Raw genomic sequence first — 19,771 nt, forward strand, 5'->3', positions numbered from 1 at the left:
TTTTGCAATTGAAATGACTCTTCAAGATCAATCGTAAGTTATTATATTGTATTTTTCTTTATGAATTAAAAGATTATTTTATTTAATTTACTATGTTCATCATAACTTATACTTTATAATTATATATTTTTAATTTTTAATAGGGGTTTTGTAATCAATCTGATCTTGAATCTCACTCCTGAAGCCTCACCTGTTATGCTTGCTCGAGCAATTGTATACCAATGGGTCATATATGTATCCCAAGTAAAATTTTGCGAACAAGGAGGAGGTAAGTTTAAACCTAGTTCACTTTTAATCCCCCAAAAATAGTTATTTTTTTTATTAACATACATAAAATTGCTTTTCAGTGAATTATCTATTCTCAACATACATTTCAAGGGTTGCGTTTCATCCGATCATGCCAGAAGCAGAACTTATTAGGAATATGTTAGGATGATACATCTAGGAGGGTTGTGAACTTATTAGGAATTTGTTGGGTGAAAGATTTGGAGGGTTATTTGTGTTGTTGTTTTGGTTATTGAACTATGTTGTTGTTTTTGTTACTTTATTGTCCTCCATATACATTTTGAGGGTTGTTTTAGTTGTTTTGCTTATTAATTTATGTTATCTGTTGGAATGTTGAAACACTAAATATATTATGTTGAATTTCTATTGTTTTTGATAAATATTAAGAGTATTGAACAAATTAACTTATGGGATTGCTATAATGTGTAATGTTGTCTTATGTTTTTTTATAGCTTGAAATGAGAAACGAAGATGGTCAAAATGAAAATCGTCAATTTAAAGAAATTCTTTTACATAATGTGAAAGGTATGTTCTGTTTTTCATAATTGAATTGAAAAACATATAAGAAATATGACAATATTACTAAAATTGTTGCAGAAAAAAGAAAACGGTACAATAGAGAGTATTGGCAAGGTTGATTTGGAAAAAACAAAATGCAAAAAGTTGTTAGCAGTGACGCTTCCCAAAGTAGTAAAGAAAATCGGAAAAAAGTTAATCAACAATATTATGCACGAAACAAAGAAAAACAGCTAGGAAAAGAAAGTATCATTCCGCAAAGTAGGAAAGATATTAACAAAAATTATTATGAACGAAATAAACAAAAGAAGATAATGCTTCTAAGAGATCAGCAACGACGAAACAATGAAGAAAACACCCAAATATGTTCAGTGTTAACACATGAAACATCAAATGGTTAGTTTTCGATTTTATTCCACTTAAACAATGTTACTTTAAATGAACGATTACATCTTTTTTTATTTACTGTTTAAAATTAATATTTTGTTCATGTATCCTAAATACAGGAGCTTGTAGTGATCCGTACCATTATGTTTTCAATGGTATCCCCACCGTCCATTCTGTTTTAGAGGCATGCAATACATGTATTCATTGTGGAGCAAAACGTTTCAAACATAAACTTGCCACCTTCTGCTGCATGAGTGGGAAAACAAAGTTAGCATCTACCCATATTCCGCCAGAGCTATATGATCTTTTCACATCGCAAAATGAAAAAGGGAAAATGTTTAGAGATAACATACATGCTTACAATACAAACTTTTCTTTCACATCTATGGGGGTAGAGTTAGATGAAGAATTGGCGAATATGAAATCTGGGGTATATACATTTCGAGCCAACGGAACAATATATCACAAAATCGACCAATTAGTACCAAGGGATGGAAAACCTAGGTACTTACAGTTATATTTTTACGACTCTGAAACCGACTTACGCATAGACTTAAATGGCCTAATATTGATAAAAACATCATTCAAGATTTGACGAATGCTCTTGCTACAAATCCATATGTTACAACATTTCGTAGCCTTCGTGAATTAGGACCTCTCGATAACTATAAAGTCACTTTGAATGCATCCGTGAAACTTGACCAAAGGGTATACAATCGACCGACTACATCTGAGGTTTGATATAGATATATACTTTTTTTTTTATTCGGAGTCATTATATCAATTTCCATACTATATGCATCGTACTAAAATGAAGAGTTATGCAGGTCGCTGGTATTTGGGTAGAAGGTAATGACAATATAACGACATATAAAAGAAGCATTATTGTATATGGGAAGTCTGAGTACAATACAAAAATTCAACCTTACGAAGGCTGTTACGATCCTTTGTTATTTCCTAATGGCGAATCCTAGTTGGCATTCAAAAATAGCGAGGGATGGGGTGTCCATCAATGAAGTTGTGGCTGATGATGAAAATATTGAGGATGATATAGAAGGTACATTTATTTATGTAATTTCAAAGTAAATGATTATATATACATACATATAATTTATATGTTTTTTAATATTACAATTATTCAGGGACTAACTCGAAAACGGGTAGGAATAATGTAACGATGCGTGAGTATTATTGTTACAAATTCCAGATCCGTTCAAGTGATAATTTGATATTATTGGGGGGAAGATTACTACAACAATTTGTGGTAGATATCTATATAAAGATCGAGACATCACGGTTGCTCTTTTGTAGACTAAACAAAAAAAAATAAGATCTGACCTTTACCAAGGAGTTGCCGATTGTGTCAACGCCGGTGAGACTGAACCAAGTAGAGTCGGACAACGAATTGTCTTACCGGCATCTTTTATCGGAGGACCACGTGACATGCGACGACGTTTCCTAGATGCGATGACGTTAGTTCAAGAGGACGGAAAGCCTGATATATTTCTTACCGTAACATGTAATCCAAGTTGGCCTGAAATTGTTAATGATCTAAAACCTGGCCAAAGTGCTCAAGACCGGCCAGACCTTGTATTAAGAGTGTTTCGTGCAAAACTAGAAGATCTTAAGGAGCAACTTCTCAATAAGCATATTTTGGGCGTCGTTCGAGCACATGTCTATGTGGTAGAGTTTCAAAAACGTGGTTTGCCACATGCACATTTCCTCCTGATAATGAGACCAGAACACAAGATGATAAATCCGGACCATTATGATAAGATGGTGTGTGCTGAACTTCTCGACCCGAAAAAATATCCCAAAATGCATGAAATCGTTGTGAAACACATGATGAATGGTCCTTGTGGTCATTTACGAGAATCCAGTCCTTGTATGCAGGGTATCCCGACACAATGTCGGTGGAGATATCCTAGACAATGTAGTGAAGTGACAACACAAGGAAAAGACTCATATCCGTATATCGAAGGAGAAACAATGGGATAGAGGTAGACGTACAAGGAAATACACTTGACAATAGGTGGGTGGTCCCATATAATCCAAAGTTGTTGATGATGTTCAATTGCCACATGAATGTCGAGGTTTGCTCGAGCATAAAATCTGTGGAATATGCTTTTAAGTATGTTTACAAAGGACATGACAAACAAGTTGTCCATATTGATCCAGATGGAGGAGAGCCTATTATTAATGAGATCAAGAGATATCAAGATGCACGTTATATCTCGCCTCCCGAGGCAATGTGGCGAATTTACAGGTTTTTGCTTTCTCAAATCCACCCTTTTATCATGGCTTTGCATCTTCATCTCCCAAGCCAACAATTAGTTAGATTCTTAGATAATGATAACATGACTGATATCGTTGCAAGGGAGAAAGATAAGAGTTCAATGTTGACTGATTTTTTCGACATGAATAAAAAATACAAGATAGCGAGGCAATATTTGTATAAAGAATTCCCAAAATACTTTACGTGGAATACAACTAAACGTTGTTGGAAGCAAAGAAAAAAAGGAGAAATGAGAGGCTGATTGGTTTCTGTTAACCCCACAGAAGGAGAGCGATACTACCTACGAATACTCCTATCACATGTTAGAGGGCCAACATGCTTTGAAGATCTTTATAGGGTGAACAACATATTACACCCGACATTTCGTAAAGCTGCTACTGAGAGGGGATTAATAGAGAATGATGACAATCTATCTGAATGTCTTAAGGAGGCCTCACTTTTTCAGTTTCCAGGGGCTCTTAGAAGGTTATTCGCCACTATATTGATTTTTTGCGAGCCCGGAGATGTTCATAAGTTATGGGATGACCACTTTAATTCACTCTCTGAAGATTATAGGCAACAATGTGAAAGTGTTGAACGAGTTCAAGCTATGGTTCTTATGGATATCGGTATATTTTTGCAATCTATGGGTAAGGATCTTGGTGAATTTGATCTTCCTATGCTAAATACAACCATCAATTTAGAATTTGGAGGATATCACGAGGTCCTAGAGGAGTACTCTATTGTTGTTGAAGATGAACACCTCCTTGCTAAAGATTCTCTCAATCCCGACCAAAAAACTGCATATGATGAGATCATGAGGCACGTAGATCATAATCTACCTTGCTTTCCGAGGTTCGTTCTCGTGGTCTAATTGCACTTGCTACTGCTACATCTGGTGCTGCGGCGAATAATATGTCTGGAGGGAGAACAGCTCATTCGCGATTCAAGATTCCAATCAATCTTCAAAATAACTCAATGTGCAAGATTGATCAACAGAGTAAGGCTGCTCAACTTGAAGGGTCCACTTAATGGTTTGGTCTAGGCTTTCATTGTAATAGTTCATTATGAGTCTTTAGTGCATTTTTAGGGTTGTTTAGCTGTTTACGGTCGGATAGTGAGTTTACGGCCGTAAACACGTTTATGGCCGTAAACCCAGTTTGCGGCCCAAGTCGATTATTTATAGAGGAGTTGTAGGTCTTTGTCTAGTTGTTGATGCCAGAGGGTTTATGGTTTACTGTATCAAGTTGTACCTGATGTTTTTCTGCAATAAACGTGTGCAGGCTTGATTAATCTTCTTCTGCTACTTCTATTGTGATTGTTTGTTGCTTGATCATTGGTAAAGATCAATTTCAGGACCTTACAATTGGTATCAGAGCAAAAACCGGTGTCAAAGCTTCATTCAATCGAGTTTTCGGCTGCTTAAACTGACATTCTTTATTGTTCGAGATTGGTTTTAGTGTTTTCGTGGTTAAAGGGACTGAATCTACTCCAAAATCGCGTTTTTCAAGAACTTCTGGGAGTTTACTGCTGACCGTAAACTCTGTTTACGGCTGTAAACTCAAGAACCTTAAGAAACCGTAAACTGTGAATCTTCATTAACCGTAAACTAAGCTTCAATAACCGTAAACACTTAAACCGTAAACATTCAAACCGTAATCATCCAAACCATAAACACAGTTTACGGTCGTAAACACTTCAACCGTAAACCCGGTTTACGGTCGTAATCTCATTAACCGTAAACGCTGTTTACGGTCGTAATCTCATCATCATCAACCGTAAACTCTTTTCTGACTTTATTCCGCTTTAATTTCTAATGGAATCTCAAAGTCAAACTCATTTTCACGAACTTGATACTGTCATGGGCACTACTACGCGTATTCCAAGATTAATGTCTGCAGATGGTTTTACTGAGTGGAAATACACGATTGAAAAGTATATTAAAATGAAGGACTTTAAAGTCTGGAGAAGCATTCTTAGAGGCCTTGTTAGAATCACTATGACAGTTGGAGGTCAAGTGATTGACAAAGCTGTTGAAAACTACACAGATGAAGAGTTTGAAAAGGTGGAAGAACAGGAAAGGGCTTTAGCCACTCTAACCATGACATTATCTCCTGATATTGCTCAAGGTTTCCGAGAGTACACTTCAGCTAAAGATTTGTGGGAAGCCCTAATTGAGGTATATGAAGGCAATGAAGATATGAAGGAGAGTCGCCAGGACATGTTGCGACAAAAGTTCAATATGTTCAACTACATTCCCGGAGAGACTCTTGAGGTACAGCTGCAACGGTTCACAACTCTCACCACTGACATGAATATATCTGGGATTTTCTTGACCAAGTCAGAGATTAACAAGAAGCTTCTGAATGCTCTTCCTAGATCATGGGACATGAATGTTGTTGTGATTAAGAAGACCAAGGATCTAAATCGCCTCACTCTTGCTAAAATCATGGCGATCATCAAAGCTTGTGATATTGACGACAAACAGAGAGAAATTAACCATGTGAACTCGTACTCTACTGCAAATATTGGAATCTCATCCAACAATGCTCTCTCATCAATCATGTCTTCCTCAGGTCAAGCTTTTGCTGCTCAACAACCTCAGATTCAGACCTTCGCTGCAGCATCATCCATTCCTTATTCTCAAAGCCAGCCATTTGTCACTCCACAAGCTGTTCCTCCTCCAAATGTGCCAGTTGTAGCCTCTTCCTCAAACACGAAAGACACTGATGAAAATCTGGCTCTAGCCACTGGGCTTGTTAACTGCTACAATGCTTTTGTAGCTGGAGAGCTTCCACCTCAGCTTGCATTTGCTGACCTGGATCAGATTCATCCAGAAGACGTGGAAGAGATGGACATTACATGGCAGATTGCTATGGCTGTTTTCAGGGTCAAGCAGTTTGCTAAGAAGACAGGGAAGAACAACTGGGGCATTAATGCTGACAAGAAGGTGGGATTCAACAAGGGAATGCTGCGATGTTTCAACTGCCACGAGCCGAGTCACTTTGCTCGTGAGTTTCCAAAGCCAGATCATAGGACGAACAACAACGGGACAATGGTTGCAGTGGGAAACAACTGTGCAGGTGCTGCGGTTAATGGTGAGACTGCTATGGTCGCTCAGTCCTTTGACTGGGAGGACCAGATTCAGGCTTTGAATATTTTTGGGCCAGAAAACGCTCACCTAGCTCAAATTGATGATGATCCCCTAAAGAATGATGCAGCTAATCCTGAAGCAGAAATGATGGAGCTGCAGTTTGCTATGATGGTGTCTTCTACTTCCGAGCCCAAGAAGAATGAGGTAAATCTACCTTCTTGCTCTCAGGCATGTAATGAATATGTTAAACTTCTTCATGATGAAATTCAATTATTACGTAGAGAAGTAGAGGACCTTAGATATGAGGGCTATCAGCTTAGGAAAGGACAAAACCCCTTTAAGGCCCAGTTAGAGACAAAAATAAAAGATTTTAAAAGAATTCAGACAGAATACAGTGAGAAATGTGAGCTTTATGATTATGTTAAGAGACAAAATGATGAGTTAATTACCGAGCTTGATACATTAAAAAGACAATTTGAAACTGCAAATTTTGATTTTAGAAAATTTGATGGATCAAGCGAGGTAGTTGCCAACATGATTGATCACTGCATGCAGTTCAAACGAAACCAACAAAAGGGTTTAGGATATGATAGTGTACCTCCTCCTTATAATCATACATATCAGTATCAACCCCTATCCAAGGATGAGATTGCCAACGAACCATTTATGGTTTATGGCAAGCCATCTGGTTTCGTTTCAGGCAGATTTATTAATGTTGAAAGTACTAACATTTCTACTTCCCCTGCAGATCAACCCTTAGATCAGGCAAAGCGTGAAGTTGGAGAATCTGTTTTTGTTTCTGTTTCTGATTCTGATATTTTTGTTTCAAATGAAAAAGTTTTTGTTTCTGATGTTAAGACTGAGAATGTTTCGTGTGATGTTTCCACATCTGCTACTGTTGAACTTAATTTCTTTGATATGTTTGATGAACTGTTTGGTAATTCTGATGCTTGTGATTCTCATGAAAACCCATCAATTCCACAAGTCACACCATCTGAGGCACCCTCACTTATCTCACAACCTATTTCTCATGCATGTTCTTCTGAGAAGAGTAAGAGTGTCTGTCAAGAAAATAAATCTGAGAAATGCAGTACAAGTTCAAATAATAAACAGATTTGTTTTAATTGTGGTGTTGGTGGTCATATAGCTAGGAATTGTCAAAATAGGATCTTTGTGAATTATATGTCACCAAGAGGAGAGAACGAATCTCGAGGAAGGTCTTTAATTAGAAAATCCTCAAGAACTTGTTCTCGAAATGATGATTGGAAAGATGATCGAAGAAGAAAAAGGGTTGTTTTTCAAAAGAATAAAAAGGTTTTTACTAACAAAGCTCAAAATAGTTTGCCAAAACCGAACAAGGCTCCGCCAAGATCGGTTTCGTCAAAAAGCAGTTCTGGATCTTCAACCACTTCTAGTAGAACATCCAGAGGCTCAGTGCAAACTAATAAGAAACCTATTTCAAAACCACCTGAGAATGTTATAAAACCTAAATATCATTGGATGCCCAAATCAATTTCCAATCCATCATCATCATCATCTGAAGTGATTAGAAATGAGGATCCTAATTTAAAAAAATTAAAAGATAAATCAGAGAAAGCGAAAAGGAAACCCAGGACAGTGATGACCTGGGTTCCCAAATCTAAATGATCCCGCTCATTTTACAGGGACAATTGTGGAGGAATGTCGTTCGTCCTTGGTACGTCGACAGCGGCTGCTCCCGGCATATGACAGGAGGCATCTCCCAATTGAGCGACATTCAATCTTTTAATGGGGGGTATGTTTCCTTCGCGGGCGGAGATGGTGGCAAGATCACTCAAAGAGGAACCGTTACAAATGGAGTGCTAAGCTTTGAAAATGTCAACTTTGCTCCCGAGTTAAAGCATAGCTTGTTGAGTGTTTCCCAAATTTGCGACAAAGGCTATTCTACCCATTTTACCGATAAAGAATGCATGATTCTCAAGCCAGGAATTGTCATCCCGGAAGAGTGGATTCTCGTCAAATCTAAGCGGGATGGGAATGCTTACATTATTGACATGAACAGTAACATACCTGAACAAGTCACTTGCCTATTTTCAAAGGTGTCCGAACAAAATGCGATGCTGTGGCACCGACGAATCGGTCATGCTAACGCGAAAAACCAGAATCGACTTGCTAAGAATGAGATGGTCCGAGGCTTACCTGTCAGAGACTTTATTACATTTGAGAAGTGTGTGTCCTGTGCCCAAGGAAAACATCATAGAAAACCACACCTGCCAAAGCATGTCAACTCAATCAGTCAGGTGCTCCAATTATTACATATGGACTTATTTGGTCCGGTCAACGTCCTGAGCATCAACATAAATTCGTACTGTCTAGTTGTGATCGATGATTTCTCTCGTTTTACGTGGGTCTTCTTCTTATCCAACAAAGCTGGGGTTGCTGATCTGATAAAGAAGTTCATTGTGATGATTGAGAATCAAACCAACAACCAGGTGAAGGCGCTTCATACTGACAATGGTACTGAGTTCAAGAATTCAGTTCTTGACCATTTTTGCGCAGAAAAGGGGATCATGCGTCAATACAGCTCTGCTCACACGCCTCAACAAAACGGTTTTGCTGAAAGGAGAAATAGAACTTTAAAAGATGCTGCAAGGACAATGCTTTGTGATTCTAAATTACCTGTTTTCTTTTGGGCTGAGGCGATTAACACTGCTTGCTACGTGCAGAATCGTGTTCTAATCAACAAAGCTCAGATGAAGACACCGTACGAGATTCTCTATGGACACAAGCCTTCAGTCAGCCATTTCCGTGTATTTGGCTGCCCTTGCACCCTTCTTCACTTGGAATCCAACCCTAAATTCAATGCCAAAGCCGATGATTGTTATTTCATAGGATATGTTGCGTGCACCGCGTATAGGGTTTACAACAAGAAGACTAAGCAGATTGTCGAATCCTATGACGTGCGCTGGTTGGAGGAGAATGAAACAGACGCTCGAGTGGGTCCTGACTGGTTATTTGATTACACATCGCTTTTCAAATCCTTAAATGTGTCTTCAGATGGTTCAAATGGATCCTCTTCTGGTTCGAAGATTGTTTCTGAAGACGAAGACGAAGAAGTTGTTTACAGACCTCCAACGGTTGAGGGGGAGTCCTCTGCTCCATCTGAGGGGGAGTCTTCTACTCCACCTGAAGGGGAGTCATCTGATCGACTTGATAGTCCAGAGTCTAAAGTTCAAAATGGAACTCCTGATGTTGATGCTACACCTCTTACCCCTGTTGAAAGAGAGTTCATGTCTAGAGATGCTTCCGTTGTCACTCCAACTTTTATGGAACTACTCTTTCCTGAAGAAATTGCTAATGAGTTTGTAGCAGATTCATCTAATGTGGATCAATCAGCAAATGATGGAGGTTTCAACATTCACACTCTTCCTGTTTCACTCAATGATATCAGCCAAGACATACCTTCGAGAATTCAACGCGATCATCCTATTGATAACGTCATTGGTCAGCTGGGTGATGGAGTTAAAACTAGAAGTCAGAGTGGAGATGTCAATGCATGTCTCTACTCTTGCTTTATATCTCAAATAGAGCCCAAGAACGTTGACATGGCTTTGAATGAGCCCAGCTGGGTAGATGCGATGCATGAAGAGCTAAATCAGTTTGAAAAGCTCGGGGTTTGGAATTTGGTTGAGTTACCAAAGGGCAAAAGGTCTCTTGACACACGCTGGGTCTATCGAAACAAGTAGGATGATTCTGGTGTAATAGTGCGCAATAAAGCAAGGTTGGTGGTTCGCGGGTTTCGACAAGTTGAGGGTCTTGATTATACTGAGGTTTATGCTCCCGTGGCTCGCTTGGAGGCTATTCGTATCTTCCTTGCATATGCTTCTTACATGAAATTCACGGTTTACCAAATGGATGTCAAGACTGCCTTCTTGTATGGCAAGGTGAAGGAAGAAATCTATGTTGATCAACCACCTGGGTTCGTTAACTCAAAGTTTCCTAATCATGTCTACAAGTTGGACAAGGCGTTGTATGGGTTGCATCAAGCTCCTCGAGCATGGTATGCGACTCTAACAAAGCACTTGCTCGAGCATGGATACTCTCGCGGCACTATTGATCAAACTTTATTCATCAAGCATGTTGGTAATGATCAGATTCTAGTCCAGATCTACGTTGACGACATTATCTTCGGGTCTACCAGTCCACAGCTATGCAAAGAGTTTGAAGGCGTGATGAAAAAGAGGTTTGAGATGAGTTCACTGGGTGAAATGAACATGTTTCTGGGGCTTCAGGTCAAACAAAATTCAACCGGAATCCTGCTACATCAAGCTAAGTATGTGGAAGATATTCTTGAGCAGTTCGGGTTTCAAGACGCAAAACCTGCATCGACACCAATGGCTGAAAGACCCCTGCTGAATCCATATATTGATGGCGAATCCGTAGACCAGACACACTACAGATCGATGATCGGATCGTTGATGTATCTTACTGCAAGTCGTCCCGACATCATGTTTGCAGTTTGTCAATGCGCTCGCTATCAGGCTAATCCTAAACTTTCACATCTTATTGCTGTCAAAAGGATTTTTCGGTATATCAAAGGCAGCCCACGATTGGGTCTTTGGTATCCGAAGAATTCTGAATTTGATTTATATGCTTTTGCTGACTGTAATTATGGAGGCTGTGAGCTTGACAGGAAATCTACTTCAGGAGGGTGCCAATTCCTTGGAGATAGGCTGGTGTCGTGGCAGTGCAAGAAACAGCATACCGTCTCCACCTCAACAACAGAAGCGGAATACGTTGCTGCATCTGCTTGCTGTTCTCAAGTTATCTGGATCCAACATCAGCTGTTGGACTACGGTTTGAATTATCTAGAAACCCCCATTCACTGTGATAATGAGGCCGCAATTCAAATTACTAAAAATCTTGTCCATCATTCCAAAACCAAGCACATTAATATCAAAATTCATTTTATCAGAGATTGTTATGAGCGCTCGCTCATCTGGGTAGAACAGGTTCCCACTGCCAATAATGTGGCGGATCTGTTCACCAAGCCTTTTAACAAAGCTCGATTCGATGTGCTTGTGGGATTTTTAAAAATGATTCGTTTTGAGGATTAAATTTTTATTTTTACTTAGGTTAGTTTAAATTTGCGCATTTTAGTGATTTCATTCTCACCCATGTACAAATTTAGGGGGAGAAATAAACAAAAAGCAAACAAAAAAATTAAAAAAAAATCCAAAAGTATTTTCTTTCTGTTTTATTTTTTTTCAGAAAATATTCAAAAATCCAAAAACATTAAAAAATTCAGAAAAATCAAAAATATTGTCACTTGCAGTTTTGCTTGTAGATGTAGTACTGGGAAGTGATATTATCAAGTGATAACAGGCAATCTGAGTCTGCGTAACGTACCCAAAATTAAATTGTCTATGCTCTGTGTTTGATGCGCTGGTAGGCACGAAAGATTCTAAAAAGACTTGACTAGGCAGAGTTGAACTTAAGGAATTCATAGACTTGACAAATCTTGACCTAGTCAGATCCGTTTAGCATGACAATACGATGCTTGGATAGGTTGATCAGGGAGATAAATATGGGAATCTATTGGTCACATTAAAAGAACCTGTATCTGGAACCGTGGATTAACTTTTCCTCGATGTGCGGATTCTGTCCTTAATTCCGGTATTGATGGGGTGACTGGTGAATTCTGATAAATTAGGTCTGTAGAAAATTGTTTTCTCTCTATCTGTCTGTTAGTCATATGTTGCCTCCTTTGTGTGATCGAGAGATCCGACCTGGACTGTAACATATGCAACTCTATTTCTCTGCATCCTCTATCTATGCAATTCTTTCTATCTGTTAGCCATATACTGTCTCCTCTGTGTGACTCACAATCCGACCTGGTACACAGTATATGCATCATTCTTTTTCTCAATCCCTCTAAAACTTCAGTTAGTCATATGTTTCACCTTCTGCGTGATTGGAAGAGATCCGACCTGGGTGTATAGCATATGCATTCTAAATCTATCTTCTTTCTTAATAATTGTCTGCTCACCCGTTGTAAGGAGTATTCTGGAAGTCCTTGATTACTGGAGCATATCAGGAAGCGGGAAACATGTTCTAGTACAATTAAAATTGAACAGTTACAGATTGTCTATAGATCTCGCTGCTCAATTTAGGTGGACAACAATATCCCTGGTCGTCGTCAGCTAAATGGTCCTTAAGAAATATTATCTAGGAACTTAGGATCACTTTGTCTTGTAACTAATGGTATGTCCTAATTCTATCACAATTTTCCGTGTTTAAGTGGACCACAATACCGGCGATCGACCAGACAAAGACGTGAAGATAAAGGTACCGACAAGTGGATTAAGGCTGTCTAACAACTTTGATCCTAGTATCACAAGATTATTTTCAGTGACTTTTGAGATGAATTATTGTCTGTATTTATTTTATCTCATATTTATTTTTAATTTAATTTAATTTTTATTTTATTTTTATAATTGTCAAAATTTATTTTTTTTTAAATTTCTTTAATTCTTAAATTTTAGAAATTATTTTATTTTATTTTTAGTTTAATTTTAATTTTACTTTAATTTTAAAATCCTCAAAAGATTTTATTTTTGAAAAACTAATTGGGATTAGGACTGTGCCTTATACTGTGTGGGAGACAGGTAAAATTCAAAGGAGGTATAAAAGGTGGAGTTTACTGCTGTAAACCCTTTCCACCGCCCCTTTCATCCTTCCGGCCGCAAACCCTCTCTACTCTCTCTCATCCTCGAAATTTTTTTGTGTGATTTTGAAAAATCGTTTAGTACACATCAAAGGTATGCTAAAACCGACAGAGGAAATGCTGTTTGTTCATCGATTCGACTGAAACTGGGGGATTAATCGAGGTTTTTCTGTTCATCGGCGTTTACGGTTTAGGGATGGCTTACGACCGTAAACGGTCTGAGCTTACGGTCTAGAAGTTTACGACCGTAAACTTCTTTGGAGCTTACGACCGTAAACTTCTTTGGAGCTTACGACCGTAAACTCCGTTTACGGTCAGGAGATTACTGCAATGGGTTTACGGCCGTAAACCCAATTTGGACCGTAAGCCCGATGTTGACCATTTTTGACCGTAAACCCTATTTGAACCGTAAACCTAACTTTGACCATGTTTGACCGTAAACTCCAAATTTTTGATCAAAATTATTTTTAAGGCCAAAAATGAAATTGATTAATTAAGAGAACTTAAAGCTTTAACTGCTCAAATATTTTGTTTTCTTACTTGGCCTGGTTTAGTGCAGATCAATGGCGAGTTTGAAGTTTGCTGACATGCATAACCTGACTATTGTACTGAATGATCCTCCTGTTGCTCATGGAGATTTCAGATCGATGATCTACAGGCTGAGAGAATGCTGCCTGGCTTTTGCTATTACTGTGAACCCAGTCATCTACCAGAAGATTGTCAGGGAGTTCTGGCAGACTGCTAAGATGACAAGAGATAATGGAGTAGTTACCGTTGAAGCTCTTGTGAAAGGATGCAAGATTATGATCACTGAGCAGTACATCAGAGAAACATTGCTGATTAACGATCAACCTGATTTTCCTACTGAAATCGGGATTGAAGATGTGCAAAAGATTCTCAAGAAGATGGGGGTATGAAGGCATCTACCCTCCCACGGTGAAAAAGCTTCTGCCACCCTACTGGAGATTCTTGGTGCATGTGTTCGTGAGCTGTATCTCGGGCAGAAGATCAGGTGCTGATGAAATCTCACTCAGGAACACAGGGGCAATTGTTTCATTGGCTGCTGGTATCAAATTTAACTTCTCAAAGTTCATTTTGGATGAGTTCTTGGTAAACATCAATGCTATAAGCCGGGAGACCAGAGATTCTTTCTTGCTGTATCCTAGGTTTATTCAGCTGTTCATTGACAACCAATTTCCGGAGATGGTCAAAGAGGGAGACACGCTAGACATGAAGTCATTAGGCCCCCACACTGTTGGTCTTATTAAGAAGAATCGCAAGGGAAAGGTCGTCTTCCAAGGATTACATCCTCTTGTGAAATTCGGAAAATTTGCTGAGATAAATGAATCCTCCGAATCTCATGGAACGTCAGACAAAATGTCATCTGAGCCCACTTCTTCTGAGAAAGTCATTTCAGAAGATGATGTTATTACAGTGTTAGATCGTGCTGTTGAAGAAGAAACTCCAGCTCCTAATACACAAGTAGCTGAGGAACATGAACTGACATCTGTTCAGGTTCAAGGAGATTATAATGATGGGTCTTCGAAAAGCGGAACGGAGACTGATTTGTATGAAGACCTCGATCTCACACGATTCGATAACGATGAAATTCCTTTGAAATTTGGTAGTAATGAAGACTTCATGACCGGTGAAAGCCTCAACACGTTGCTTGACAATATCGATGAAGTTGCTCATCCAGCAACAGAGATAAGGGAAAATGAAGACGTTCTCGAAGCCACGCCTCCTCTTACCAATCCAATGGCGGAAATAGCAATTCCTATGGTGACAGTGTCAGGGATTTCTCCCCTTGATGTTGTTCCACCTACATCTGAGCCATTGGAAAGTGATCGCACAACTACACAGGCCTCTCAACCTCCAACAAAAAGACGAAGAGTTCACCCTAGACAGGGAATTCCTGATTCGGGTGTATCTCAAAGCTTTACAACTCCACCAACAACTACTCCCGCCATTGTTTCATCTGAACCCGTCAGTGAAGGTCCTAGCACCTTCCATGAAGCTGGTGGCTCTTCCTTCCCCATAGGTTTCTCTCCTCCCAGGCCAGACCATGATGCTGCTTCTGTCAGGCTAGCCAGGCATTTGGCCGAAGAACAATTCACAATGCCTCCCTCACGTGGCAAAGGAATTTATATTGGGGGTGGCAGCTCAGGAGAAGAGAATCCTTCAATACTTGGATTTCAGAAGGAGATCGATGCTCTGAATCAGAAAAATATTGATTTAGATCAGAAAAATATTGAGCTGGATATCAAGGTTACAGACCTTCAAACTGAAAATGCAAAGCTCAATATTCAAGTTGCCGAACTTATTGAAGATAAAGCTCTGAAGACGAAGCAAATTACTGATCTTCAGACGTATTTTGGCTTATTGACCGCCAGCTGCTACGATCTAAAGAAGAAGCTGGAAGAAGATTTTGGTGACAAATTCAAGTCATCTGTCGATGAGCCAAAGATCTATCTTCCTGATCAAGATGCTCCCATAGTTCCACAACCTACAAGAACAACCACCGTTGTTGACCGTTTTGACAAGGAACCGGCACATGCTCCGAGTGTAGTGGCATTGAAACGTGCTAAATTGGCCAAGTCAGCTGAAAAGGGTCAATTTTTATTCAAAAGGAGCTCAGATCACAATGCTCCCTGGGATCAATCAAAGATCACCTTTACAGATCTGGGAGAAAATCGTTTCAGAGACGTTTATGGTGATAGGTCAGGAATCATTTCGTGGGGATTCCATGACACTATGAACATGTGGATGGTGAGAAAAAAGACCGGCAATACTGAAATGTACAAAGATGCTCACGATTTTCACTCTTTTACTAGGGTTGATCTTACGGAGCTGTCTAATGCTCCTTTCTCAAATCCATCAAACAATCCCAGGGCGACTCAGTTCAAGACATTTTTGGAAGATCAAGTGGCTAAGGGATTTACTTCAATGAAGACTGCCGAGTCTATAATCAAGGTTTACCCGAGTGTCATTGATCCCAAAACAAATCAGCCACTTCGGTCAGTGATGTGGCCCGCTACTGCTCAAGTAAAGCAGATTCCCGTCCTTTAAAATCATCCAGATGGTTCTCTCGCATCCATGCAATACTGGGTGTTTGATGAAACTACAGCTTCTGCTGTCATCAAGCTTAAAGAGGATTGTATCCGCTTGTATGACAAGAGGGATCTGCTTCAATTTGGTAAGTGGGATATACATCAGCTCTCCATTCATCAGATCAAGGTGGCTGAAGACCTTTTTGAGTCCGCTGCAAAGGAGTACACTTCGATGGTTGCTGAGATTATCGAGAAGGAGATGTGGAACGGAGCTATGGGAAAATCTGATGTGCTGGTGGTCGACAAAGACTAAGTCCAAGCTAGCACCAAACCAAGGGGGAGATTGAAGGGTCCAGTTAATGGTTTGGTCTAGGCTTTCATTGTAATAGTTCATTATGAGTCTTTAGTGCATTTTTGGGGTTGTTTAGCTGTTTACGGTCGGATAGTGAGTTTACGGCCGTAAACACGTTTACGGCCCAAGTCGAGTATTTATAGAGGAGTTGTAGGTCTTTGTCTAGTTGTTGATGCCAGAGGGTTTATGGTTTACTGTATCAAGTTGTACCTGACGTTTTTCTGCAATAAACGTGTGCAAGCTTGATTAATCTTCTTCTTCTACTTCTATTGTGATTGTTTGTTGCTTGATCATTGGTAAAGATCCGTTTCAGGACCTTACACAACTGCTTCGTTTAGCTAAAATAATCATATGGGATGAATCATCGATGGCTAATAGGCAAGGAATAGAAGCAGCGGATAGAACGATGCAAGACATTACAAAGGTGAGCCTCCCTTTCGGTGAAAAGATAATGGTATTGGGTGGCGATTTTAGACAAGTGTTACCAGTCATCAGACGTGGCACTCGAGCACAAATTGTAGACTCTAGCCTATGGATGTCGCCTCTTTGGCCTTTAATTAAAAAGATTCGGTTAACTATAAATATGAGGGCACTCGCTGATCCATGGTTTTCAGATTTTTTAATATGAGTTGGCAACGGAGATGAAGAAGCTATCGATGGAAGTTTTATCCGAATACCTGATGACATGTCCATTCCTTACACCGGTGAAGCCAAATCGAAAGAAAATTTGATTAATGCAATCTTTCCATCTTTGCAAATCAATGGAGGTTTTTCTAATTATATTATTTCTGGGGCGATATTATCAACTAAAAATGAAAATGTCGACGAAATTAATGATCAATTGATCGATAGGTTCCGTGGAGAGGAAAAGGTGTATTATAGTTTTGACGAAGTAGAAGATGATAATAATAGATTCTATCAGATGGAATTCTTAAACTCTTTAAATGTGAGTGGTTTTCCCCCATCGCCTTCGTCTTAAAATTGGATGCCCTATAATGCTGTTACGAAATATTGATCCTTCTAATGGTTTATGTAATGGCACGGGATTGATATGCAAAGGTTTTCAAACGAACGTCATCGATGTAGAAATAGCCATTGGTCATCATGCTGGAAAACGAGTATTCTTGCCAAGAATCCCTCTTTGTCCATCTGAAGATGACATGTTTCCATTCAAACTGAAAAGAAAACAGTTTCCAATTCGGCTTGGATTTGCTATGACAATTAATAAAGCTCAAGGTCAGACAATTCAAAATGTTGGTGTTTTTCTACCTGAATCAGTATTTTCTCATGGACAACTTTACATTGCGCTCTCCATAGGAATATCACATGACAATACAAAGGTCTTAGTGAAGCCTACTAAAGATTTTAACCAAACTGGAGTTTACACATCAAACGTGGTGTATCGAGAAGTCTTACATGATATGTAAAATACAACTGTGTATGGATATTATTGATATAGTTTTGAATGTAATGGCATTTGTCGATGATTATATGTTTTCTTTGAATATGATATGTTTGATGGGTTGCATGTTTTTTAAATATGACGTGATATGTACAAATTTAATTTCTAGCTATTATGCGTTTTTGAACGTACTATTATTTTTATCTCGAAAATGCATTACAAAAAAAACATAATGTTTTTTTAAACAAATGGTTTTTCGATATTTTTTTTTTGTTTCATTTTTTGCACACATCTACCACATAATCATATATTAAGATCCAAAACAAATGATGACACCCAAAAAGAAACTATTTGTCGTCTGTCATATTATGTAGTTATGCACATTACTAGAGACAATTCACGACAAAACTGCAACTATGCACCTTGCTAAAATCTATTCGCCAAAAGGAACAATCTACACCAAACAATTTATATTATGGCCGAAAGGAACTAATAATTTCCGCAAGGAAACTATCCGCCGGAAAGAACTATCTGCGCCGCTGCATCGCGCGGGTATCATACTAGTATATATATATATATATATATATATATATATATATATATATATATATATATATATATACATACATACACACACACACGAAGTGTGTTGCAACCTAGCAATTTAGTCCCTTTTACTTATTATACCTGGTAACCATGCAACATCATCCCAATTTGACACATCATCGATGACATGACGAAATTGTACTTACGTCTTGGACCCAAGCGATGTCGTTTTGGAATGTGAAACGTAGAGCCCACGTTCACACTGTTCCGCCCAACTCCGTATAAAAGTTGAAGATTGTGCCCTAAAATGGCACAATTCGAAACTTGGTTACCCTAATTGCACCCTAAACTTCAATACTAATCGCAAAAAATATGCCTTCATGATCATCCCCAAATCACAGTTGGTCACCCAACTATAGTCGGCGCATGGCTAAAAATGTCTCCAACAGAGTCACCAGTGAAGTCATGGCGATCAATCTGCTGCATACACAGTTGGAGGTGTCGCTTGCGAGGGAAGAGATTGCAAACGACCTTTGTGAACTACGAAGCAGCATCACCAGAGACTTGGACGCCCCAAACCATGAAGTTGATGATGCTAGGGCAGGTCATCTCGATCTATCTAACATGGTTGCCGATTTGAACATAACAAACATAAATTCCCTTATTCAATCTACATAACAGACACACAACTAAAACTGTAATTAATCTAACTCCATTGGCGATCCAACACTACTACCTTCACCTTCAACTCTTTTAGCAAGCTTTAGTTTAAGAATTCTCTCAGACTTTTTCCTCTTGCTTGGTTGACCTGTAGTATACACATGGACAACAACTTGATTAACCATGCCCATTCATGCCACTAATGGACTGTTTGTAGGTATTATGGAAGAAGGCTCCCAAGTACAATGGGTCTACATATGGTCCATCAGGTGTTATGTTTAAATACGCTAATGTAGCTACTGAATGAACACAACGATACCCATTTAGTTTCCATAACTTGCAACCGCATTCCTCTTTTGTGACATCAACAATATACGAATCATCCATTTTCCTTGTTTCAAACTTCAAGAAACAACCATCCAAGTTAATGATCCTTCTACACCCTCCCATCCATCCCTGTTTGACTGCAACAAAGCATATGTAAATCTTGCTGAAGTA

At 39.0% G+C, this 19,771-nt stretch overlaps 3 protein-coding genes across 3 annotated transcripts; all 3 read left to right on the top strand.

The window, feature by feature from the left end:
* Positions 1 to 2,148: 2,148 nt before the first annotated feature.
* LOC145131696 (uncharacterized) lies at positions 2,149 to 3,186 on the top strand. The gene is made up of 3 exons (XM_079066354.1): positions 2,149 to 2,245; positions 2,331 to 2,452; positions 2,500 to 3,186. The coding sequence occupies exons 1-3, from the start codon at positions 2,149 to 2,151 to the stop codon at positions 3,184 to 3,186; spliced, it is 906 nt and encodes a 301-aa protein (XP_078922480.1).
* Positions 3,187 to 3,269: 83 nt separating this feature from the next.
* Positions 3,270 to 4,337, top strand: LOC145131697 (uncharacterized). Its single transcript, XM_079066355.1, has 2 exons — positions 3,270 to 3,631; positions 3,821 to 4,337. The coding sequence occupies exons 1-2, from the start codon at positions 3,270 to 3,272 to the stop codon at positions 4,335 to 4,337; spliced, it is 879 nt and encodes a 292-aa protein (XP_078922481.1).
* Positions 4,338 to 17,660: 13,323 nt separating this feature from the next.
* On the top strand, positions 17,661 to 18,092 carry LOC145131698 (uncharacterized). The gene has a single exon (XM_079066356.1). It carries the CDS (start codon positions 17,661 to 17,663, stop codon positions 18,090 to 18,092), a length of 432 nt encoding a protein of 143 aa, XP_078922482.1.
* Positions 18,093 to 19,771: the final 1,679 nt, after the last annotated feature.

The sequence above is a fragment of the Lactuca virosa genome, chromosome 8 (assembly GCF_052849685.1).
Source record: "Lactuca virosa cultivar CGN04683 chromosome 8, Lactuca_virosa_CGN04683_v6, whole genome shotgun sequence".
Taxonomy (NCBI): domain Eukaryota; kingdom Viridiplantae; phylum Streptophyta; class Magnoliopsida; order Asterales; family Asteraceae; genus Lactuca; species Lactuca virosa.

What these genes read in the sequence shown, in the direction of transcription:
- LOC145131696 (XM_079066354.1), top strand. Translation starts at nt 2,149, where the DNA reads ATGGCGAATCCTAGTTGGCATTCAAAAATAGCGAGGGATGGGGTGTCC. An exon ending in TATTGAGGATGATATAGAAG is followed by an intron (nt 2,246 to 2,330) that starts GTACATTTATTT and finishes ACAATTATTCAG; the next exon opens with GGACTAACTCGAAAACGGGT. An exon ending in GATTACTACAACAATTTGTG is followed by an intron (nt 2,453 to 2,499) that starts GTAGATATCTAT and finishes GCTCTTTTGTAG; the next exon opens with ACTAAACAAAAAAAAATAAG.
- LOC145131697 (XM_079066355.1), top strand. Translation starts at nt 3,270, where the DNA reads ATGAATGTCGAGGTTTGCTCGAGCATAAAATCTGTGGAATATGCTTTT. An exon ending in AAAAAATACAAGATAGCGAG is followed by an intron (nt 3,632 to 3,820) that starts GCAATATTTGTA and finishes AGATCTTTATAG; the next exon opens with GGTGAACAACATATTACACC.
- LOC145131698 (XM_079066356.1), top strand. Translation starts at nt 17,661, where the DNA reads ATGCTGTTACGAAATATTGATCCTTCTAATGGTTTATGTAATGGCACG.